Genomic DNA, 25,628 nt, shown 5'->3' on the forward strand with positions numbered 1-25,628 from the left:
TTCCAGAAGAGTGAGATGGTTTGGATTATATATATGCGTACTTTGGATGACGAGTAGGAGTCCGATCGGATATGCCTACTTTTCTCTATTCAAAAAAAAGTTAATTTTTACGCTTCCCTTTTTTATTTATTTATTTTTTTTTATTTGCTCAGAAAAAAAAAATTTAAATTAAAAAATTACTTTTTTAATTTAATTTAGGAATACTATTATTAAAAAGAACAAAACATCAAACACTCCATTTTTTTTTCTTTACTTAAATATTATTTTTCTATTTTTTATTTGTTCTTGGTAATGAGAGAGCAAAAATAATAATATAAAAACTTAAAAGACTAAATAATTTTTACGTTTTTGATAGTTGATATTTAGAGAGTTTTTTTTATTAAAGTTAATCTAATGGTAATTTTAAAAGTTATATCAATTTTAAAATAATAAAAAAATAACTCCTAATATTACTCGAAATACTTATTTTACCTAATACGCAACGACCGACCTTAAGCCCTCACTTTAATGAAAAGTTACTAAGGAAAAAAAAAATCAATAAAAAATTGTTAAAACGCGAAAGATTACAAGAAAAAGAAAAAGGTTTTCTAACCGGAGAAGATGATACATCTTTAACTATTTCATATTTTTGACACCCAATGATTTGGAAAATAAATATGTTCCTTGGAGGATGTTATTGATGTGACTTGCAATCGGGACACATTATTGATTTGGTTTTGGAATTGGAGTTGAGCGGACTTTTGTGCTAAAAACTCCAAGCTAACATCAATGGCTTGGAGGTGGGTCCGGATGGTTTCCTGGCCTGTTTCTAACAAGACCAATGGGAGGAGGTGGGTCCAAAGGTATGTGACCCAATCCAAACATTTTTTGGGTCTAGAAATTTTGATGAGGCAGTCAACCTGACACACATTGCTATGCTTCCTAAAAACAAGCAATCCCAAAAAGGTCACATATTTTCACCCTATGAGCCTTTACAACATCTTATACAAAATTTTGTCCAAGGTACTTGCTAATAGATGGAAAGTTATTTTACCCCCACATTATATTTAGCAATTAAAGTGCTTTCATTTCGGGTCGCTTGACTCCGGATAACATTTTAGCAGCCTATGAAATTTTACATATAATACGTTCTCGCATGTGGGGAACACTACAAAAAAAAAAAAAAAAAAAAAAAAGGCTAAAATAGTGACACGTGTAAGTTGACTTTTTAGCCCAAAAAATGTCACTATTGATGTAGTGACATTTGCATAACGACATTTTCTAAATGCCCTTAAACATAGTGACTAAATTCAAAATTGAAGATGTTTGAACAGTAACATTTTAAGCCCAAATGTCACCTTTTGAAAGACGACGTGTGAATAATGCACATCACCTTCCAGAATGTGATGTTGGCAATCTAGTGGCGAATCTAGGATGTTCTTCTTGTAGTGGCGGTATTAATAATAAATTAATATAAAATAATATTATATTTTAATAAAATACCTTAAAGTCAACATAAATACTTTCTTTATCCTAAACACGGTTTAATATTTAATTATCTATCAATGAATGCAATTATATTTTGGGATATATTTTTCTTTATAATAGTATCTAATAACAAAAGACACGACATGGGAAGAATTTCTATAGTTCAGACCCATATCCAACATTTTGTAAAGTTTTTTTTTTTATATTTCTAGAATGTATTTGAATGCATATTTGATATGTGGTTGTGCAGTGAAATAAGTATGTGTATTTATTGATAGCTCTGTATATGATGGTTGTATATGTGGATGATTGAGATGTATAGAATGGTAGTTTATGAACGAAATATGTATTGATATTGAATTAAGTAATTGGAGGAACTTGAATCTAATGAATTACAAAAGTTTTTAACTCTTTTCTTGAGATCTTTATTACAATCTGAACCCCTTTTAAACGGCCTACTCCAACAGTCCAACTAACAACTCTAGCCCCATTCGGTTATTTATTACTCCCCTAAGCTGAAAGGCCAAATGACATGCATTATAAATCGCATCTAAGCAAAACGCAAGTGCAAAATATTTAAAACAAACGCATAAAACTTGAAAGGGGAAATTTGGAACCCTCTACTGTGGTCTAGCTAAATACGCGAGTCAACTTTATTTTTTTCCCAATTCCGATCAGCTGCTGCCACGTCTTCCTCGTCATGTGCACTCGTCAGATGCAGCAGTCTCCTTTCAGATTCACGCATAGCTTTCCCATTTACACTTTTACTCGTAGCACTCCTTACACCTTTACCAAAATTATTATTTTTTGGTTATATTGGTAAGACAATTCAACTAAAATTGCTTAAATATACACTTTTTCAGTTTCACCACTTTAACAAAAAAAAAAAAAAAAAAAAAAAAAAAATTATTGAGGTGAACAATACTCACCAAACTTAAAATTTACTATTCACTTATCTATTCATTTAACAAATATATTTTTTCTCTCATCCTTTTTACTTCTCATTTTTCTCTCATTTTTTTCTTGTTCTTTCCCTTTTCTCTGTAGCCTCTCTCCCTTCTCTTTTCTTCTCTCTCCCTCTTCAATGAAATCAACGTATATATTATGCCATATAATTACATTAAATATTATTACTGCTGAATGATAGTAAAGACAAAAAATCCTTTTTTTTTTTTTTAATATATATATATAAACTTTCCAAAATTGATATGGGAGTGGAAATAAGCCGACGTTACTAACAATCCAAAATTAATCATGAAAAACATTATCTTCTAGCTTCCAATAGAAATTAAAACTAAGAAAATGAAGAAAATATGACAAAATTTTTAAAATAGTACCGTTAGAATAAGACAAATATTCTTAAAATAGACCATTAACAAACATTCAAAAAAATATAAAAGTTTGAGAAAGAATAAACAAATATTTGAAAAATAATATTTAAATAAAATAGTGAAAGTTGATTGTTAAAATAGTGAGACTGTTGTGAGTGCTCTAAAAATGTGAGTTATGTTAAAATAACTAAAAGCGTACTTTTGGTTATGTTGGTGAATAAAATTTGGTGAGGCTGATAGGAATGCTCTCGCAAAATTCTTCTACAACCAGCAACCTTTCTTCTTCGCACATTGTCCAGCCCCATTCTTCTTCTCTCTGAAACCTTTCTTCTTCTTCTCATTTTATTTTCTTCAAGCAAATAAAGAAGAAAGGATGAAGAGCAGGGGCTATGGCTTAAAAACCTAGAAAATTGCCGGTAAAATTTTGTTTTCAGACCCGCCTCTACTTGTATCCACCGCACATCACATTTTAGAAGGCGACGTGTGAACAGTACGCGTCACCTTTGTGAAAGGTGACACTTTGCAATATTCAAATGTCGGTACTCTTTATATATATATAAAACAAAAAAATTCAAATTAATTTTCTTTTTAAAAATTAAACAAATTCAAATATTTTTTTTTAAAAAAAAAATTAGAGGGGTGACTGCTGGTTCTTGTTGGGGTTGGGGGGTGGCCCTCATCTTTTTTTTTTTTTAAAAAAATAGTTTTATGTGTATAGGTGAAAGATGAGAAATTTTGAAGTTTTTGGGCCAATATTTTTCAAAATTTGAGACGTTTGAATAGTAACATACTGTTCACGCGTGAATAGTACTAACATTATTCAAACGTCACTATTTTATGAATAGTGCATTTGAATAGTAAAACACTGCAGTTTAATGACATTTTCCAAAGAAACATCACTATTCAAAACGTCACTATTTATTTATTTATTTATTATTATTATTTTTTGTAGTGAAAAGGAGGGTTATATCACTTATATGGCTTAAAACATCAATATGAGCAAGGCTTATGACCATGTCGAGTGGGTCTTTTTGGCCGAAGTCATGAAACAGCTGGGGTTCGCTTCCAAATGGATTGACTTTATTATGAAGTGTATTACTGTTGTCCAATATGCAGTTATTGTTAACAGGCAACCTGTGGGCCATATATATCCAACTAGAGGGATACAACAAGGGGATCATCTATCCCCCTATCTTTTTCTTCTTTGTGCTGAGGCCCTGAGCTCCCAACTCCAACAAGTTGAATGAATTGGATAGGTAAAGGGAGTGTCCACCTCTGTTGGTGGACCTAGGTTAAATCATTTATTCTTTGTTGATGATAGTTTGTTTTTTTGCAAGGCTAACCTGGTAGTTAGAATAGAAGTATTTGTTGGATATCCTTGAAGTCTATGAGAGCGCCTTGGGGCAACGGCTCAACAAGGATAAGACCTCGATTTTCTTTAACAGAAATACTAGTCAGGAGGCTTGAGATTGTCTTCTTCGAGTGATAGGAGTTCCCGTTTCGCAACAGTTTGATACATACCTAGGATTACCCGCACTAGTTAGTGGGTAAGTCTCGCATAAGCGAATTCCAGAATATAACTGACAAGGTCAGGAGGAGTGGGACTGATTGGAAGACAAAATTCTTGTCTCAGGCATGCAAGGAAATATTGATAAAAGCGGTGGTCCAAGCAATCCCGACTTACAGTATGAGTCTCTTCTTATTTCCCAAAGCACTATGTAGTGACCTAAATTGCATTATGCAGAAACTTTGGTGGGGTCACAAAGAAAATAGTAAGAAGATTTATTGGGAGAAAATGGTGTATGCAAAATCTCAAGGTGGAATGGGGTTTCGCGACCTCATTTGTTTTAAAAAAGCACTTTTAGCTAAGCAATGTTGGTGATTACTGCAAAATCCGGAGAGCTTGGCTGGGAGAATCATCAAAGCAAAGTATTATCCCTGTTGGGGGGCAAACCTCGGAAGTAGACCCTTCTTTGCTTGGCGAAGTTTATTGTTGGTGAGGGGACTACTTAGAAAGGGCTTAATCTGGCATATTGAGGATGATAGTATTGCTCAAAGTTGGGGTGATAAATGGTTGCCGAGGCCTACATCTTATGATGTCCAGTCACCTTGAACACATCTGGCCGTGGATGCTAAGGTAGGCGAACTCATCGAAATAGGCACAAGGGGTTGGAACACGTCCTTGATCTGAGAGATCTTCATGGAAGAAGAATCTTATCTCATATGCAACCTTCCTTTAGTCGGTACCAACAACTAGATAAGTTGATATGGAGAGCAACCACCTCTGGTTTTTTTTACTGTGAGGAGTGCTTATCACTTGGAAAAAGAGATGAAAGCTCGGCATACCGGGGAAGGATCCCTCCGGTCAGGGTATACTTCTATGTGAAAAGTGGTATGGAATTTAAAGGTTCCTAACTCGGCTAAGTTCTTTATGTGGAGAGCTTGCATCAATATTCTTACAACAAAAGATAACTTATTGAAGCGGGGAATAGTCAAGGGGGACCTCTGTATTTTCTGCACCAGGGAAAAAGAAACAATGCTACACATCTTATGGGAATGTCCATCTTCAATGGTTGTATGAGGAGCCTGTGGTAGAAGAATCCACAAAAGCAAGGGACATTATGGGACTTTTCTGGATGTTGTTGAGGGCATGATAGCACGATGTAGCAGAAAAGACTTGAATCTTTTTGCCCTCATAGAAAAAAAAGATATGGGCTCATAGAAAAAAAAGATATAGGCACATCACAATTCAAGTGTGCACGGGGCTGAATTTATTCACCCAAACCGGATTGCTCACGAGGCGGGGGGAAATGTATACGCAATTCCTTGTTAGCTTCGGAAGGGACAGTGACGTGCAACAGGCAAGGAAAACTCCTGTAAAATGGGCAACTCCTCCCTTTGGGCGCTACAAAGTGAACTAGGACGTGACTCTGGACAATCAACACAAATGTTTGGGCTTTGGAATTATCGTCAAAGATCACAAAGGTTTGGTAACAGCTGCCCAAAGTAAGAGAGTTAACGTCTTTCAAGAACCAGTGATCTCAGAAGCCATGGGTGCTTTGATGGCTGCAAAATTCAATAGAGACCTGGGATTGCTAGACATCATTCTTGAAGGGGATTCATTGCAGCTTGTCCAAGCTTTAAGGGATGCGGGTCCAAACTAGAGCCCATATATGGGCAGCTGGTGGATATTGCTAGGGGGATTCTGAACAAGCTACGAAGTTGGATGGCCTCTCATGTCAAGAGAAGAGAATTCAGCTACCCATCACCTAGCAAAGCATGTACTTATGACCACTTCAGAGCAGATTTGGATAGAGGAGGTTCCCAATTGTATTGCTGACATTGTCTCCTTAGAGCTTTTGGCTCTTATTGTTTAGAGTTTTTGCTCTAGATTTTGAATGAAATGATACAAAAACTATTTTTCAAAAAAAAAAAAAAATAAAATAAAATCAATAGTTGCCTCTCCAATTGTCTTCTAAACTTTAGCACACTTTATCCCAAATACGATTGCCTTAATCTTTTCAGCTTGCTTCCAGTCCTGCTTTCTCCTTCATGGATCCTTCACAAATAGATATGGACTCTCTCATTGCCCAAACAAAAGCTTTATCCTGGGAGGACCCTCCTTACCAGTTAGAAACTCTTCCCCTTGAGCAAGTTACCGATGAATATCTCCCTTTTGTAGGGCATCTCATTTCTCAGAAAACTCACAATAATCAATCAGTTTATGCTTCTCTCATCAAAGCTTGGCCCTTTGCCATTCCCTTCTCCTTTGCTGTGCTAGGACCAAACCTATTCCTTTTCAAATTTTCAAAACAGGAGCATATCACCAGGATTCTCAACCAGACAACCTGGAATGTCAATGGCTCTCTTCTTGCTCTTCAAAAATGGTCTCTTACTGCTACTATAGGAGAACTTTCCCTGAAAGATGTTCCCTTCTGAATACAAGTGCTTGGTCTTCCTCTGTGCAACATGACTACCAGAAATGCTATAGCCATTGGGAAAGGCTTGGGTCATCTCTTGAAAGTAGATGATGTCAATGGTGCTTCCTCCACCTTTCGTAGCTACCTCAGAATCTTGGTGGAGATTGATTCTTCGAAGCCCCTGAAATTTGGCTTCCCTTTTGCAAGACTAGATAGTGAAGTTACATGGGTGAGCCTTAAGTATAAAAGGCTAGATGTTTATCGCACTGATTGTGGTTTGATTGGGCACAAACAGTTTTTTTGCCAAACACCTCAAGCTGATAGATTTCCCGCCAGGTACAAATCTTCCCTCAAAGACAATATATTCTCTAATCTTCTTCCAACTCAATCCATTGATCATCATACAATAAACTCACCCTAACCTTGTTCATCTCATGAGTTTGAATGAGGCCTCGAGTCAACTCAGCTCCAAATATCTACCTCCCCTCCCAATGCTAGCCAACTCGAACATTCCCTCAAACCTATCATTAACCTGACATCCCAATACCCCAAGCCCTCCCCTAACACTCCAAAGTCAGCTCACCACCTCTCACAAACTGCTTATTCTACCCAACATGTCAATAATCCCATCTCCCCTACCGCCGAAAAAAATGACACCCCCCTTCACATCCATTAAATGCTTTTTCATTTTTTCAAAAACCCATACCCCTCTTTGCCAATAGCTCGTTGGAATCCAACCAACCACTTGACCTCTCCACAATGGATCTAACTCCTATTAGGCCCATCATAGCCCACTTAGATTTCTCAGCCCAAAATCTTTAGCCCAAGCCTGCTCAAAACTCCTCTTCTATCCCAACGGTTGTAACTGCTGCAGCTCCTTTGGTCTCTCCCGCCAAAAAACTCCTTTCTTCCTCCAAAAAATCTCCCCATCCCCCTAAAAAATCCTCTCTATCCCTCGCTGATGAAACTCATCCCTTTACCCCCAGCTCTCCCCCTTCCTCCTCAAGCTCTCCGTCTTCCTCTCCAAAGAACAAGAAAAGACCTAGAACCTTTGACCTGCTCACCCCCTCAAAAAAAGGTCCTGGGCTTCCCTCTGAGCAAGAAACTCTCACACCTTAAACAAAAGACTACTCTTTGCCCTTTGCTCCAGGTCTTTCTGGAAAGTCCCCAGCTAGAGCAATGTTCAAGGCTGCTTGGAAAGGTAAAAATAAAATGGTTTCAACAGTGGTGGCTGCTGAAGTTGATTCCAAGTTGAAGGGAGGCTGTGTCAAGCCTCCCCAGCACCAATGAAGATCTTATCTTGGAACTGCAGAGGGCTCTCTAGGCCTGTTGCAGTTCGTAGCTTGAGGGTGCTGATCCGTGATCACTCCCCTGATGTTCTCTTTCTTTCTGAAACCAAATCTTCTCCTCCCCAAGTCTTTGCTACTTTGAATAGCCTCAGCTTCTTTCTTATGTCTCAAGTTGCTGCTTGTGGTGCTAGTGGTGGTCTAGTTGTTACCTAGCGGCCAAGTGTGGATCTTGATTGCTTCATCACAAACAAGAATAACATCTCGGCTTGGTGTTACTCAGATCCTCCACAGTCTCCATGGATTCTTTCTTATGTTTACGGCCCCCCAAACAGAAATGACAAATAGGCCTTTTAGGATTCGTTCGCCTTTGTTGGTGAAAATTTTGAGGCCCCCTGGCTGTGTATAGGAGACTTCAACTCTATTTTGTCTTAGTCAGAAAAACTTGGTGGTAGACCTGTTGTCAATTCTGGTAATTGCTATCTTAGAAGTTTTATTGATCAGTTTGGTTTGATTGATCTTGGGTTTGCTGGTAACCCCTACACCTGGTGTAACCATAGACAAGGTCCTGCTATCGTTAAAGAAAGACTTGACAGAGGCTTGGCCTCTCCAAATTGGATTCACTTACACCCCGTATACTCCCTCCTTTATATCCTTGCCTTCAACTCTGACCACAACCCCATTTCCCTGAACACAAATAACCACTCATTTTTCTTCCTTAGACCTTTTAGGTTTGAGGATTTTTGGTCCAAAGACCCCTCTTGTGGAAAAGTGATTGACACTGCTTGAAAATCTCCTGTTTATGGTAATCCTGCCATCTATCTTCCTAAAAAGCTCAAACAAACCAAAATTGCTCTACTGAAATGGAATGCTACTCATTTTGGTAACATTCAGAAAAACATCAAGGCCACTCTTCTTCAGCTGGATCTAATTCAGCAATCTCCTCCTTGTAATTTTGCTTATGATAGGAAACTCAAATGAAGCTTGAGTTAGAGCAGCTTCTCAAGCATGAAGACACTCTATGGCGTTCAAAATCCAGGGCATCTTGGTTGACTTGTAAGGATCTTAACACCAAATACTTCTACACTTCTACTCTCATCAGAAGGAGATCTAATGTTGTTAACTTTCTCAAGTTAGATTCTAGTGCCTGGGTGTCCTCAAGGGCAGATATTAGGAAGAATTTCACTAATCATTTCACCATTCTGTTTTCCACCTCTAGTCCCAACATTGAGGTAGAAATGCTGGACCTCTTTTCTCATGTTGTCATTGACAAGGACAATTCTTCCCTCTGCTCCATTCCTTCTGAATTGGAAGTTATTCAAGCTCTGGCCAGCCTTGGATCCTCCAAAGCTTCGGGTCCTGATGAATTCACTGCTCTCTTCTACAAAAAATACTGGGGCTATGTGGGCTATGTCAAGGAAGATATGCTGAATTTTATTTGGAACTTCTTCAAGAATAATCATCTTCCAAGGGAGCAAAATCACACTTTCATAGCCCTCATTCCAAAGGTTAGTGGGTCTCATTTTTCTCATCAATTTATACCCATTAGTCTTTGTAACATTGTCTACAAAATTATATTTAAGATCCTGGCCAACAGATTGAAACCTTTTCTCCATAAAATTATCTCTCCAACTCAGTCTGCTTTTATCCCTAATAGGAATATTCAGGATAACACAATTCTGGCTCATGAACTCCTTCATACCTTTAAGAACAAGAAAGGAAGATGGGGTTATTTGTTTCTTAAAATGGACATGGAGAAGGCCTTTGATAGAATGGAATGAATGTTTCTTCTTGCTATCATGGAAAAACTTGGTTTCTACTTTACTTGGATTACTTGGATAAGAGCTTGCATCTCCTATGCTTCCTTCTCCATTCTTTTGAATGGCAGCCCATTTGGTTTCTTCTCCCCTGAGAGAGGGTTGAGACAAGAAGATCCCCTTTCTCCTTTCCTCTTTATCCTTGGCTATGAGGTTTTTTTAAGACTAATGTTCAGAGAGGAAAGAGTTGGTTCTATTAGAGGCTTAAAGATTTCCAGGAACAATGTTGCTATTCACCATTTGCTTTTTGCTGATGACCTGCTTATTTTTGGTAGAGCTAATCTTTCTGAAGCCAACTGCATAAACTCTTGCCTTGAGAAGTATTGTAAATCGTCTGGTCAATCCATTAACACCACCAAATCCTCCATCCGGTTTAGCAAAAACACAAACCCCTCAACCATCTCATCCATCTCAGCCATCCTTCCATATACTTCCAATCCCACTAAATATCTTTATCTTAGCCTCCCTATTCTGATGGGTAATTCTAAGAGAGGTGCTTTCAATTTTGTCCTTGATAGGGTGTATAGTAGGATGGAGGGCTGGAGAGCCAAAACTCTTTCCCAAGCAGGCATATTGGTTCTTATAAAATCAGTTGCTGCTACCATTCACTCCTATGTCATGAGTACCTTTTTGCTTCCCTCATTTTTCTGCTCTCAGCTGGATAGAAGCTTCAAAAATTTTTGGTGGGGTTTCCCTTCTATCAAGTCTAGAAATCTCTCTCTTAAAGCTTGGGATTCCTTATCTCTCCCTAAAGACTTAGGAGGGTTAGGAATCAGGAAGATGAGAGAGGTCAATTTAGCCCTTGTTTCAAAGCTTGGTTGGAAGCTCTTATACAACCCACACTATGGAGAATGAGACTCATTACATGTGACAACTTTCAAATTGGTAGAAGGCTCTTGAACTGCAATTATTAGGCCGGTAGGTCGCCATAACAACTCAGAGTCGCCTCTCACATGAACTTGGAGGCGTAAATGACTATATAACGCAAGCTTTTTTTTTTTTTTTCGAGAGTGACTAGAAGGGATGTTTAAATTTAAAAGATAAAGGACAATATTATATGGATCATAATGTTAATTTCCATCAGAATATTTGCTACTGACAAAAGCTTGGAAGTATGTACTGTTCATAAGCTACTATATATGTGTGAGAATTTTATTTTAAAGAGCAATGCTATTCTTTACACTAATTTATCACACTCGTTTTATATTGACTGACTTGACATGTTTTAAGTAATTCTTTATGTTATCAACTTAAAAAACCAAAAAGAAAAACTAATTAAAACACACCATATTGACATATATAAAATGAGTGTGAAGAGTAATATTACTTTTTTTTTTTTTTTTTTTTAAATGTTTAACTATTAATTGGCTAAGTTAGCAACAAAATTAGAAAAACAAAAGCAAGCGTGGAACATTCATATTAACAAAGAAAAAAAAAAAGAACTTTGAGAAACACAATTGTATAAATAATATATAAGTCCTTTTTAATTAGAAAAAAAATAAGGACTTTCATAAAATTGTTCTAATAAAAAATTCTATGTTGTTGGTGTGACCCCCATGACCTTTTTGCCTTATACAGAAGATTTGAGATTTGAGACAAATTTTAAGTTTGAGAAAGAAAATGAAAAGTAACTAAAGAAACAAAAAGGAAAAAGAGCTACATGCATGCACAAAAACTATATTCTAATTAAATACGATTAATTTTGTGCACAAAACTTTCCGATCTTGATTATAATATCATTTAAGAGTACAAGGATTTAAACTTTCCGATCGATCGATCTTTATATAAAAAATCATTTAAGAGTACAAGGATTTAAGACTTTCTAGAAGAAAAAAAATATATATATTCTATTATATTGGATATATAGATGATCAGGATCGGACAATATTTAGCCGACGTGTTAAGAAAAGCAAATGAAAGGAGGAATATTGTTATCTAACAACCTTTATTGAACATAGATTTGATTACCATGTGGGGTACACCTTCGATAATTGGGGTCAATATGCTTCCATTTTGCCTTGGACCAGCGCAATTATAAACATCTTTTTGTTTCTTCACCTCAATAGGCATCAAAGCTCTGCCTACCCCTACACTGGAATATATTTTCTTCGTAATTAAGCTCAGCATCAGAAGCATATGATGAGCTAAGCAAGCATGACGGCAGGAGTGTTACGTAAGCTAAGCCGTGGCAAGCATTAAAGATCCTTTTGCATGCGATCCCTGCTGCATGTGTTATATATATATATATTCGGGATTGGCCCGTAAGTTTAATTGTACTAGCTAGGAAGGAAAGCAAGAGATCAATTGTTGTCTTCTGCTATTCATTAATTCAAGAGAGCATGGCGTATAACCAGGCGGAGCTTGCCAAGATTGGGAGGGAAGGGTTTGCTCTTATAGACCAACGCTTTCCTCGGCCCATGAGGAACGGTCATGGTAGGGTTTTTTGGGAGAGCCAGGCGGAGCTTGCCAAGATTGCAGCGGAAGGGTTTGCTCTTATAGACAAACACGTTGCGCGGTTCAAGAGGAATGGTCAAGTGGCCAAAATTTCCATGGGATGATCGGCAGAGAAGCCAAGTACTACGAATGAAGAAGAGGGCTATTACTATCGCAACGAGCCACCCCAACCCAACTGTATGTGAGGTGGCCGTTATATATATATGTGTGTGTGTTTTTACCTTTTTAATAGCACTTTGTGTCACTGTGTGTCTTCTTGTTGTATTTAAGATGCTTAAGTATTTAAGCATCTGAGTAGAAGATTGGGTGTAGTACTTTGTAACCTGGTTATATATAAGTTAATCTCCTTTATTAGCTTAATTAATAATTACATCGTCTCTCTCTCTCTCTCTCTCTTTCTCTCTCTAGACTTGAATGCTATATATGTAGAGCTGATTAGGACAAGGACAAAAAAGCATGGATGTCTGATCAGGGGCCGAGCCACATCTAGACCGGTGGGGCTATACATGCCTTCAGTTCCAATAGTTTGAAAGAAAAAAAAAAAAAAAAATCTCATTTATTTTTTTAAGTATGAAGAAATTTTGAAGTAATTAGTTAATTGCGCTTCAAAAAATCATCCATCTCGCTTCACACTATAATTTTTTTCTTGGTGAGGGTTACGCTTTTAAAGAATGCATGGGGTTCGCGCGTAACACCATTTATGAATGTGTTGGGTTTGTGTTACGCTTGGCAAAGAGAAGGCCGAAGGTCGTGGCCTACAATTCACATGAATTGTCATGAGCTTTATTTTGGTTTAGGTAGAATTTCAAAAAAAAAAAAAAAAAAGCTTCAATTAATGGCTTTATTAATGTCGTTTACAAACAAACGTTATTCTAAAATTGTGTACAATTATAATATGTTGAGTTCACTATCTGATGACATGTTTCTTGATGTGTGCTAATTAACTTATTAAGTCGTGGACTTATGCTTTATCTTTTTTACTTATGAGATATTCTTGTTTTAGAGTGAACTTTCCGCACAACGATGAAAATTGGGGACCAAAAAAGGAAGAGGTCGTTGGACAACCTTGCTAGGTTGGTTTTTGAAGAATTAGACCCATTTTTGAATGGCGATTTATTTCATGATCATTATAACTGTAACGACTTAGGAAAAAAGGCTAGCCACATCTGCGCTGTCATTGTGATAGCGCATATGTGACTAGCACTTTTCCTTGGGTCGTTACAAATGGTATCAGAGTATTGCCCAACCTGAGATTAGGGGAGCTAGCGTGCACAATTCCATGAGGGTCCCAAGAGAGTGTGCTTGTGGCGTCCCACATCGCCGGGGTATAGGAACGGTGATGAAGATGCGCTTATATGTATACTCGTACTATTCTTGACAACAACGCATTTTAAAGTCGTAATGATAATTGGTGCATTTCAATTCAACCTTCCCATTTCAATTCCCTCACATTTCCAAAGACAATTTTGATAATTGGTGCATTCGCATGAAGGCGTTGCTTGGATCGCAAGATGCTTGGGAGATTGTAGAAAAAGGCTACGATGAGCCTAGTGATGAAGCTTCTTTGAGTCCTAATCAAAGAGAGTCTGTTCAAAGACTTCGAAAGAAGGATCAACAAGCTCTCACTCTTATTCATCAATGTTTGGATGAAGCTATATATGTTCGAGAAGGTGGCGAATGCAACCACCTCCAAGCAAGCATGGGAGATTCTCCTAAACTCCTATCAAGGAGTTGATAAAGTGAAGAAAGTTTGCCTTCAAACATTAAGAGGCGAATTTGAAGTTTTGCGAATGAAAGAATCCGAGTCAATTGCGGATTATTTTTCAAGGGTGTTGGCCATAGTAAATCAAATGAAGAGATATGGAGAAAAATTGGAAGATGTTCGAGTCATTGAGAAGATCCTCCGTTCCTTGCAACAAAAGACTATATTGTTGTAGCTATTAAAGAGTCAAAAGATTTAGGAACCATGAGTATTGATCAACTTATGGGATCTCTTCAAGCCCATGAAGAAAGGCTCAACAAGAAGAAGCAAGAGCCAATGAAGCAAGTTCTAGCTACAAAACTCTTTGTCAAAGAGAAGGAAGAAGAGCAAGAAAGGAGTCAAAGAGGACAACGACAAGGACACGGTCGTGGCCGTGGCAGAAGAAGAGGAAGAGGCCCACGTAATTGGAACAATTATGAAGAAAGATGTCAAGCATCAAGAGGACGAGGACGAGAAAATAATTGGAAGCAATATGGAAGAAGGTATGATAAATCTCAAGTTAAATGTTATAATTGCCAAAAATATGGTCATTATGCTTGGGAATGTAGAAGTGATGCTAACAATGTTGAAGAGGAAGCCAATTATGTTGAAAACAAGGAAGTGGGGTCTACTTTGTTGCTTGCTTATAAAGGAGAAGAAAGAGGAGAGAAGAACTCATGGTATCTTGACAACGCGGCAAGCAACCATATATGTGGATACAAAAACAAGTTTGTCGAGCTTGATAAATCGGTGAGCGGGAATGTTACTTTTGGAGACTTGTCAAAAGTTCCAATAAAAGGAAAATGTACAATCTCAATTCACTTGAAAAATGGAGGACTGCAATTTATTACAAATGTTTATTTTGTTCCACGTATGAAAGTAATATTTTGAGTCAACTCTTGGAAAAAGACTATGAAATTCATATAAAAAATCGTAGTCTTTTACTAAGAGATGACAAGAAGAATTTGATAGCCAAAGTTCCCATGACAAGCAATAGAATGTTTTTATTAAATATTCAAATGGATGTGGCTAAATGTCTCAAGACTTGCTTGAAAGATTCATCTTGGCTTTGGCATTTGAGATTTGGGCATGAAAATTTTGGCGGATTAAAATTGTTGGCACAAAAGAGAATGGTGAATGGCTTGCCTTCTATCAATCAACCGAACGAACTTTGCGAAGGATGTCTTGTCGGTAAACAATTTTGGAAAAGCTTTCCAAAAGAATCTACTACAAGAGGAAATGAGCCACTTCAACTTGTTCATGCGGATGTTTGCGGTTCAATTAAGCCATCTTCATTCGGTAAAAATCGTTACTTCCTTAATTCTTTTCATTGATGATTTTAGTCGAAAGACTTGAGTCTATTTTTTAAAGGAAAAATCTCAAGTGTTTGAGGTTTTCAAAAAATTCAAAGCCTTTGTGGAAAAACAAAGTAGCTATTGTATTAAATCCTTGAGATCCGATAGAGGAGGTGAATTCACATCTAATGAATTTAAAGAATTTTGTGAAGAAAATGGAATTCGTTGCCCTTTAACGGTTCCGAGATCGCCACAACAAAATGGTGTTGTTGAAAGAAAGAATAGGACAATTCTCAATATGGCTCAAAGCATGTTGAAGACAAAAAGAATGCCTAAAGAGTTTTGGGCGAAAGCTGTTGATTGTGCCGTATATTTATCAAATCGTTGTCCTACAAGAAGCCTATGGAACAAAACACCACAAGAAGCATGGAGCGGAAGAAAGCCAAGTGTTCTCATTTGCGAGTTTTTGGAAGCATTGGCTATGCACATGTACCGGATTAAGAGAGGTCCAAGCTTAATGATAAAAGCAAAAGATACATTTTCATTGGCTATGACTCAAGTTCTAAAGGCTACAAGCTTTACAATCTAAATTCTGGCAAAGTTGTAATTAGTAGAGATGTGTTGTTTGATGAAGAACACTTTTGGGATTTGAGCATTCAAGAGAAAGAAAAATATAATTTCTTTCATTTTTTTCGGAGAAGAAGAGTCAAGAAATGAAGAGCCCACTACACTTTCTCCATCTCCAACAAGTCTTAGTACACCGTCATTGTCATCTTTAAGTGGAAGTTCTAGTGAAAAACCACCACACATGAGAAGTCTTCAAGAACTCTATGAGGTAACAGAGAATTTAAATGATGATCTAAATCTATTTTTTCATTTTGCAGGTTTTGAAGAAGCGGTGAAAGATGAAAATTGAGAAATGCCATGGATGAGGAAATCAAAGCAATTGAAAAGAACACATGGGAGTTGGCGAGTATTCCAAAAGAACAAAAACCCATTGGAGTGAAATGGGTGGTCAAGGCAAAGAAGAATGAAGAAGGAGAAAGAGAAAATCCAACAATTTTCAAGAGTTTAGTTGGAAGTTTGAGATACTTGACAATACCGAATATTCTCCTTGGAGTTGAGCTTATTAGTTGTTGTATGGAGTCACCTACCTCATTTCAAGGTGGCTAAAAGAATTCTTCGTTATTTCAAGGAGGCTAAAAGTAATTAAGTTTAAAAGGGGATGTTGAATAATAAACTTAATTTTAACATTTAGTTGAGTCTTTCATTTCATATTCTCACATGTTACTAAGTGAGTTGAAGATGTTGTGTCTTTTAGTTTTTCAAGTTATTTTACATAGGAGTTACATGGGAGTTATATGAGATGTAAATGAATGAAGTTATTGTGAAAAAGTTAGAAGGGTCATTTGTATCCTATAAATACTCATGTAAGCAAGTTATTTTATCAAGTTGAATAAAGTTGAATATTCCTCTTCCTATTTTGTGTAATCTCTTAGTAAGTGTTATTTCCAATTTTCAACAAAGTACTGTTCATAAGCTACTATATATGTGTGAGAATTTTATTTTAAAGAGCAATGCTATTCTTTATACTAATTTATCACATTCGTTTTATATTGACTGACTTAACATGTTTTAAGTAGCTCTTTATGTTATCAACTCAAAAAAATAAAAGAAAAACTATTTAAAACACACCATATTGACATATATAAAATGAGTGTGAAGAGTAACATTACATTTTTTTTTTTTAAATGTTTAACTATTAATTGGCTAAGTTAGTAACAAAATTAGAAAAACAAAAGCAAGCGTGGAACATTCATGTTGACAAAGAAAAAAAAATGAACTTTGAGAAACACAATTGTATAAATAATGAGTCCTTATAAGGACTTTCATAAAATTGTTCTGATAAAAAATTCTATGTTGTTGGTGTGACTCCGACAATCATTTAAGAGTACAAGGATTTAAAACTTTCAAGAAGAAAAAAAAAATATATATATATATATTCTATTGGATAGATGATCAGGATCGGACAATATTTAGCCGAAGTGTTAAGAAAAGCAAATGAAAGGAGGAATATTGTTATCTAACAAACTTTATTGAACATAGATTTGATTACCATGGTACCCCTTCGATAATTGGGGTCAATATGCTTCCATTTTGCCTTGGAACAGCGCAATTATAAACATCTTTTTGTTTCTTCACCTCAATAGGCATCAAAGCTCTGCCTACCCCTACACTGGAATATATTTTCTTCGTAATTAAGCTCAGCATCAGAAGCATATGATGAGCTAAGCAAGCATGACGTCAGGAGTGTTACGTAAGCTAAGCCGTGGCAAGCAATTAAAGATCCATTTGCATGCGATCCCTGCTGCATGTGTTATATATATATATATATTCGGGATTGGCCCGTAAGTTTAATTGTACTAGCTAGGAAAGAAAGCAAGAGATCAATTATTGTCTTGTGCTATTCATTAATTCAAGAGAGCATGGCGTATAACCAAGCGGAGCTTGCCAAGATTGAGAGGGAAGGGTTTGCTCTTATAGACAAACACTTTGCGTGGCCCATGAGGAACGGTCACGGTAGGGGTTTTCGGGAGAACCTGGCGGAGCTTGCCAAGATTGAGAGGGAAGGGTTTGCACTTATAGACCAACACTTTGCGTGGCCCATGAGGAACAGTCACGGTAGGGTTTTTCTGGAGAACTAGGCAGAGCTTGCCAAGATTGCGGCGGAAGGGTTTGCTCTTATGGACAAAAAATTTGTGCGGCCCAAGAGGAACGATCAAGTGGCAAAAATTTCCGTGGGATGATCGACAGAGAATCCAAGTACTACGGATGAAGAAGAGGGCCATTACTATCGCAACGAGGCACCCCAACCCAACTGTGTGTGAGGTGGCCGTTATATGTATGTGTGTGTGTGTGTGTTTACCTTTTAAAGCACTTTGTGTCAATGTGTGTCTTCTTGTTGTATTTAAGACGCTTTAGTAGTTAAGTGTCGGAGTAGAAGATTGGGTGTACTTTGTAACCTAGCTATATACAAGTTAATCTCCTTTATTTTCTTAATTAACAATTACATCATCTCTCTCTCTCTCTCTCTCTAGACTTGGATGCTATGGAGAGCTGATCAGGATAAGGACCAGAAAGCATGGATGTCCGGCCGATTAGTGGCCGAGCCACATCTAGACTGGTGTGGCTATATATATATGCCTTCAGTTCCAATAGTTTGAAAAAAAAAAAAAAAAAATCTCATTTATTTTTTTAAGTATGAAGAAATTTTGAAGTATTTAGTTAATGGCGCTTCCAAAAATTATCCATCTCGTTTCACACTATAATTTTTTTCTTGGTGAGGGTTATGCTACACTTTTAAAGAATGGGGTTCATAAGAGAATTAGTAGCAAACTCCTATAGTCCATTCTCTTCTTTATGTTTAGGAAAAATCTAAAAAAAACTACAAAAAACACCCACCTCAGAAGCTCCAAATTTAACCAACATCAAAGGTTATTTACAGTGTTTCCCAATGCATTGGAAAACACTGTAGACTCCATATGCATTATTAAATTATAAAACATCTCATTCTTTCTCCTCTCTCCTTCACATGTCCCAACAAATTTCTTCAACGGAGTACTTGGCCCCACATAACCATCAAAAAAGGTATTCATACTCTCACTTTGTTGTGTAGTGGACATTCCGGCCCAAAATGTACCTTTCACATATGCCGGTACCCATTGATGCCGCTCACCATATAATTGACATAACCATGCATTCTCTTAAAGATTATATCTCTCAATTACTTGTTGCCATCTTGTTTCAAATTCATCACAAGTCAAAGAGTCATATACGCAATTTAATAGAGCACCCTTAAAGTTTTCATATTGAGAGTAAGATCCAAGGTTATGTGGAACTTTGCTCATTATATGCCATAAACAAAATCTATGTTTGGCTCTTGGAAATATTCTCCTAATTGTAGCTTGCATAGCTCTATCTTGATCAGTTATAATTGCATTAGGGGCTCGGCCTGACATGAATTTTAACCATGTTTCGAACAACCACACAAAAATATCGGTACTCTCATTTGATAGTAACCCACACCCAAAAAGTATAGATTGACCACGGTGATTCACTCCAACAAAAGGCACAAATGGCATCTTGTATTTGTTAGTCAAGTATGTAGTATCAAATGTTATGACATCTCCAAAAGATTCATATGCTGCCTACTTCGTGCATCTGCAAAAAACACATTTTTCAAACGGCTTTCTTCATCAAGGTTTATGACATAGAAGAAGCGGTCATTTTTTTTGTTGCATTCTCATTAAATAGTTACGCAATGCTTCGGCATCTCCTTCTCCAAGCAACTCATTCCTTACTTTATTAATGTAATTTCGACAATTTTTCTCTCCAAATGGAAGATTCTCATACCCACCCAATTCAATAGCAAGAGTTTTGTAATTTTTACTCATACGGACACCAGCTTCATCTAGTTGTTTAAGCTTTCTTTTCACACGAGCATTTAACTTCTTATGGCATTTAAAATATTTTTCCTTGCTTGGGCTTACTACATGAGTGTGTTCAAGCACGACACTAGACAATTTAAATCTTCCATCTTCACTTAATTTTGTATTGATCTTTACCTTGCACCCCATTTTCTCCATTAGTTTTGGCCTAACGATATTAGATGCTTTGCTTTTTGACTTGCCCTCACGAAGACATGCAATGGTGAAGTATCTTAAATTTCCATCATCTCCAATTTTACGAGATCTTTTTGTCACACCAAAACCTACTTGCTTGGCATATTGCTTATAATATGATAAAACCTCTTCTTTAGAATCAAACATCATACCAACCTTCGGTTCTTCAACCATTTGATTTTCAAGAATGATTATATCTAAGGCATCATTGTCCTCATTATCATCCACATCTAACTCACATTCAATTTGCTTTCCATCTATATGATAAAAAAAAAAAGAAAACGAAGTTAAAAGGAAGCAATTAACATAAGTTTAACAAATCATACCATACAAGCAAATTGTTTTCTTTAAACTAACCAATTGGTGGCCAAAGAGAAGGGTCAATAGCTTCATCATTGCTCACATTCATCATTGCACTCAGTATCAATGTCACAAATTATAGGAGATCCTAACTGGATGGAGATAAATTCACTTTTCAACTTTTGTGCTAAAAGAACCTCTCTACCAAAGAAACAAAAGTCAAACAATGTGCATTTTTTTTCTTAAAATAAAAAATAAACTTTATCTTTGGCTAGAAACAAATCATTGAAAACAATTACTAAAATATATTTTTATAAAAACTACCTCAATTAACTCAGACTCTTTATATAAGGCATTAGTGCTTCATGCGAAGCACGAAGGTTGTAAACCGTCGAGATTCTCCAATCCATTAGCTGTAGAAGCAAGTCAATCCACAATCAACATTAAAAAAAAAAGAAAAAAAAGCAATAACTTCTATACACCAACATGCCCATAAACCCAATAAGAAGTATTGAAGACAATCAAACAACAATATGAACATTAACTTCAACACCACACACATACACACACGTACAAATGAACAAACCCAGAAACCCCTCAACAATTAAAAGGGTTTATATATATATATATATATATATATATATATATATATATCCTTATCAATTTCTTAGAAACAATATGTAGGTACACAAAACGAAACTCAATTTCAAATCTTCAGAAGAAACTCCAAACAAAGGATGCACCGAAAAAGCAAAACCAGACAACCCACAATGATAAACTCCAAAACACACAAATCAGACAATCCATGAACTATAACAAAAAAAAAAAAAAAAAAATCAGGAAAAAAAAAAAAGGAGACCTGAGGGTTTGTGGTTGGTTGAGCAGAGGATGAAGCAGCCAAGGAGAAAGACAGAGTCGGAGTAGAGAAGAATGTCAACCAATCCAAACCAGATTTGCCGAGGACTGCCGAGAAAAAGAGAGAGGGAGAGGCTTAGGGCGGTGTTGCTTGTGAAATGAAATTTCAATTTTTTGGGGAGGCTTCTTTTCCAATTTTTCATCCATTGACGAAAGAGATTTTTTGAATTTTTAGGACAGTACACTGTCAATCTATCAGCTTTCACGATTTTTTAGCAAATTTTTTAATTCCAATCTGAAACCAAGAAGCCAGTGTCGGATCCGGATCTCCTGAAATCCTCTTGGGATTCTAGATTTTGGAATTAAGGAATTTTGATCGTCTATTTTAATTCAAAGGCCAAGATCTCGTCACATGCCTCATTAAATTAAAAAATCTTTAAAATAATATTTAAAATTTAAAAAGTAATTATAAAAGAAAATAATAAAATAATAAAATCTAAAAACAAAAAATAATAATAAACTTGGGGTGGCCGGCTGGCCACCCCAATTTTGCCATATGAGGTGGCGCTACCCCAAGTTTATTATTATTTTTTGTTTTTAAATTTTATTATTTTCTTTTATATTACTTTTAAAAATTTAAATATTATTTTATTATTTTAAAGGTTTTTTAATTTAGTGGGATACGTGGCGGGATCCTGGCCTTTGGATTAAAATGGAAGGCCAGGATCTCCTAATTTCAGAATCCCCTAATTTCAAAATCTAGAATTTTCTGAGAATTTCAGGGGATTCGGATCCGGCATTAGCCACGTCAGTTGGGAAACCAGATTCGGGAAAACTTTCCGGTTCTGTAGCATTTCTCTTTCTTGAGACCTTTATTACAATCTTAACCCCTTTTATAATGGCCTACTCCAACAGTCCAACTAACAGCTCTAGCCTCATTCAGTTATTTATTACTCCCCTAAGCTGAAAGGCCAAATGACATGCATTATAAGTCACATCTAAGCAAAACGAAAGTGGAAAATATTAAAAACCCTTTATTGGGGTCCAGCTAAATACGCTAGTCAACTTTATTTTTCCCAATTCCAATCAGCTGCTGCCACGTCTTCCTCATCATGTGCACTCGTCAGATGCAGCAGTCTCCTCTGAGATTCACGCCTAGCTATCCCATTTACACTTTTACTCACAAAACTCTTCTACAACCAGCAACCTTTCTTCTTCACACACTGTCCAACCCCATTCTTCTTCTCTCTGAAACCTTTCTTCTTCTTCTCTTTTTATTTTCTTCAATCAAATAAAGAAGAAAGGATAAGGAGTGGGGGTTGAAGGATGAAGAGTAGGGGCAGAAGGATGAAAAACAGGGGCTATGGCTTAAAAAACCTAAAAAATTGCTGGTAAAATTTTGTTTTTCAGGATCTTTGTAGGGGCGGGCACCCCAGCCTACCCCTACTTGTATCCGCCACTAGTTGGCACTATTCACACATCACATTTTAGTAGGCGACGTGTAAACAGTGTGCATTACCTTTTAGAATGGTGACACTTTGCAATGTTTAAATGTTGGTACTCTTTAAAAAAAAAAATTATTATTGTATATATATATATATATATATATAACAAAAAAATCAAATTAATTTTCTTTTTAAAAATATAACAAATTCGAATAAATGTTTTTTAAAATTAGTGGGGTGACTGCTGGTTTTCGTTGGGGGTGAGGGGTGGACCGGGTGGCCCTCTGATCTGCCCTAGGGTGGCCCGCGAGCCACATAGCTTTTTTTTTTAATTTTTTTTTTTTTTTTTTTTATGTGTGTAAGTGAAAGAGGAGAAATTTTGAATTTTTTGGGTGTGGGTGATTATTATAAATGCAAACTTCGAGTGCCAATATTTTTCAAAATTGGAAACGTTTGAATAGTAACATACTGTTCACACATGAATAGTAATATTATTCAAACGTCACTATTTTATGAATAGTGCATTCGAATAGCAAAACGCCGCATTTTAGTGACATTTAAAAAAAAAAAAAAAAAAAAAAAACATCATTTTTCAAAATGTCACTAATTACGCAATTTTTTTTTTTTTTTTTTTTTTTTTGTAGTGAAAATGAGGGTTATATCACTTATATGACTTAAAAAATGGATATGAGCAAGACTTATGACCATGTGGAGTGGGTCTTCTTGGCCGAAGTCATGAAACAACTAGGGTTTGCTTCAAAATGGATTGACTTGATTTTAACGTGTATTACTGTTGTCCAATATGCAGTTATTGTCAATGGGCAACCCGTGGGCCATATTTATCCAACTAGAGGGATACAACAAGGGGATCCTCTATCCCCCTATCTTTTCCTTCTTTGTGCTGAGGCCCTGAGCTCCCAACTCCAACAAGTTGAACAAATCAAACAGTTAAAGGGAATGTTCACCTCTGTTGGTGGACCTAGGTTAAATCATTTATTCTTTGCTAATGACAGTTTGCTTTTTTGCAAGGCTAACCTGGTCGAATGGAAGTATCTGTTGGATATCCTTGAAGTCTATGAGCGCTCCTTGGGGAAATGGCTCAACAAGGACAAGACCTCGGTTTTCTTTATCAAAAATACTAGTTAGGAGGCCCGAGATTGTCTTCTCCGAGCGATAGGTGTTCCCGTTTCGCAACAGTTTGATACATACCTAGGATTACCCGCACTAGTGGGTAAGTCTCGCATAAGCGAATTCAGGAATATAACTGACAAGTCAGGAGGAGTGGGACTGATTGGAAGATAAAATTCTTGTTTCAGGTAGGCAAGGAAATATTGATAAAAGCGGTGGTCCAAGCAATCTCGAATTACAGTATGAGTGTCTTCTTATTTCCCAAAACACTATGTAGGGAACTAAATTCCATTATGCATAAATTTTGGTGGGGTCACAAAGAAAATGATAATAAGATTCACTCGGAGAAAATGGGGTATGCAAAATCTCAAGGTGGGATGGGGTTTCGCAACCTCATTTGTTTTAAAAAAGCACTTTTAGCTAAGCAATGTTGGTGATTATTGCAAAATCCGAAGAGCTTGGCTGGGTGAATCATCAAAGCAAAGTATTATCCCTGTTGGGGGCAAACCTTGGAAGTATCCCCTCCTTTGCTTGGCGAAGTTTATTGTTGGCGAGGGAACTACTTAGAGAGGGCTTAATCTGGCATATTGGGGACGACTGTACTACTCAAAGTTGGGGTGATAAATGGTTGCTGAGGCCCACATCCTATGATGTCCAGTCACGTTGCACACATCTGGCCGTGGCTGCTAGGGTAGGTGAACTCATAAACACAGGTACAAGGGGTTGAAACACGTCCTTGATCTAAGAGATCTTCATGGAAGAAGCTGATCTCATCTGCTACCTTCCTTTAGTCGGTACCAACAGCTAGATAAGTTTATATGGAGAGCAACCACCTCTAGTTTTTTTACTGTGAGGAGTGCTTATCACTTGGAAAAAGAGATGATAGCTAGGCATACCAGGGAAGGATTCCTCCGGTTGGGTATACTTCTATGTGGAAAGTGGTGTGGAATTTAAAGGTTTCTAACTCGGCTAAGGTCTTTATGTGGAGGGCTTGCACCAATATTCTTACAACAAAAGGTAACTTATTGAAGTGGGAAATAGTCAAGGAGGACTTCTGTATTTTCTGCACCAGGGAAATGTCCATCTTCAATGGATGTATGGGGAGCCTGTGGTAGAAGAATCCAAAAAAGCCAGGGACATTATGGGACTTTTCTGGATGTCGTTGAGGCCATGATAGCACGGTGTAGCAAAGAAGACTTGAATCTTTTTGCCCTCATAGAAAAAAAGATATGGGCACGTCACAATTCAAGTGTGCGCGGGGGTGAATTTATTCACCCAAACCGGATTGCTCATGAGGCGGGGCAAATGTATCAACAATTCCTTGTTAGCTTCGGGAGGGATAGTGACGTGCAACAGGTAAGGACAACTTCTGTAAAATGGGCAACTCTTCCCTTTGGGCGCTACAAAGTGAACTAGGATGTGGCTCTGGACAATCAACACAAATGTTTGGGCTTTGGAATTATCGTCAGAGATCACAATGTTTTGGTAACAGCTGCCCAAAGTAAGAGAGTTAACGTCTTTCAAGAACTAGTGATCTTGGAGGCCATGGGTGCTTTGATGGCTGCAAAATTTAGTAGAGACCTGTGATTGCCGGACATCATTCTTGAAGGGGATTCATTGAAGGTTGTCCAAGCTTTAAAGGATGCGGGTCCAAACTAGAGTCCATATGGGCAGCCGGTGTATAATGCTAGGGGGATTCTGAGCAAGCTACAAAGTTGGATGGCCTCTCATGTCAAGAGAAGGGCATTCGGCAACCCATCACCTAGCAAAGCATGCACTCACGACCACCTCAGAGCTGATTTGGATAGAGGAGGTTCCCAATTGTATTGTTGACATTGTCTCCTTAGAGCTTTTAGCTCTTATTGTTTAGAGTTTTTGCTCTAGATTTTGAATGAAATGGTACATAA

At 37.0% G+C, this 25,628-nt stretch overlaps 3 protein-coding genes across 3 annotated transcripts; 2 read left to right on the forward strand and 1 right to left on the reverse strand.

The window, feature by feature from the left end:
• Nucleotides 1-8,004: 8,004 nt before the first annotated feature.
• Nucleotides 8,005-9,785, forward strand: LOC148587700 (uncharacterized). Its single transcript, XM_088512768.1, has 4 exons — nt 8,005-8,208; nt 8,440-8,637; nt 8,973-9,512; nt 9,642-9,785. The coding sequence occupies exons 1-4, from the start codon at nt 8,005-8,007 to the stop codon at nt 9,783-9,785; spliced, it is 1,086 nt and encodes a 361-aa protein (XP_088368894.1).
• A 4,456-nt stretch (nt 9,786-14,241) lies between these two features.
• LOC132186286 (uncharacterized) lies at nt 14,242-16,227 on the forward strand. The gene is made up of 2 exons (XM_088512769.1): nt 14,242-14,821; nt 16,196-16,227. Exons 1-2 carry the CDS (start codon nt 14,242-14,244, stop codon nt 16,225-16,227), a joined length of 612 nt encoding a protein of 203 aa, XP_088368895.1.
• Nucleotides 16,228-19,488: 3,261 nt separating this feature from the next.
• LOC148587701 (protein FAR1-RELATED SEQUENCE 5-like) lies at nt 19,489-20,405 on the reverse strand. Its single transcript, XM_088512770.1, has 3 exons — nt 20,351-20,405; nt 19,630-20,250; nt 19,489-19,532 (listed from the first exon to the last, which is right to left on the reverse strand). Exons 1-3 carry the CDS (start codon nt 20,403-20,405, stop codon nt 19,489-19,491), a joined length of 720 nt encoding a protein of 239 aa, XP_088368896.1.
• Nucleotides 20,406-25,628: the final 5,223 nt, after the last annotated feature.

This window comes from Corylus avellana, chromosome 2 (assembly GCF_965113065.1).
Source record: "Corylus avellana chromosome 2, dhCorAvel1.hap1.2, whole genome shotgun sequence".
Taxonomy (NCBI): Eukaryota; Viridiplantae; Streptophyta; class Magnoliopsida; order Fagales; family Betulaceae; genus Corylus; species Corylus avellana.

Coding starts and splice junctions, on each gene's coding strand:
- LOC132186286 (XM_088512769.1), top strand. CDS start 14,242: ATGAGTATTGATCAACTTATGGGATCTCTTCAAGCCCATGAAGAAAGG. Junction 14,822..16,195: donor AGTTCCAATAAAAGGAAAAT/GTACAATCTCAA, acceptor TTCATTTTGCAG/GTTTTGAAGAAGCGGTGAAA.
- LOC148587701 (XM_088512770.1), bottom strand. CDS start 20,405: ATGATGAATGTGAGCAATGATGAAGCTATTGACCCTTCTCTTTGGCCA. Junction 20,251..20,350: donor TTCTCTTTGGCCACCAATTG/GTTAGTTTAAAG, acceptor TTTATCATATAG/ATGGAAAGCAAATTGAATGT. Junction 19,533..19,629: donor AGGAGATGCCGAAGCATTGC/GTAACTATTTAA, acceptor TGTTTTTTGCAG/ATGCACGAAGTAGGCAGCAT.
- LOC148587700 (XM_088512768.1), top strand. CDS start 8,005: ATGAAGATCTTATCTTGGAACTGCAGAGGGCTCTCTAGGCCTGTTGCA. Junction 8,638..8,972: donor ATTGGATTCACTTACACCCC/GTATACTCCCTC, acceptor TGCTTATGATAG/GAAACTCAAATGAAGCTTGA. Junction 9,513..9,641: donor TCATAGCCCTCATTCCAAAG/GTTAGTGGGTCT, acceptor TCTCCAACTCAG/TCTGCTTTTATCCCTAATAG.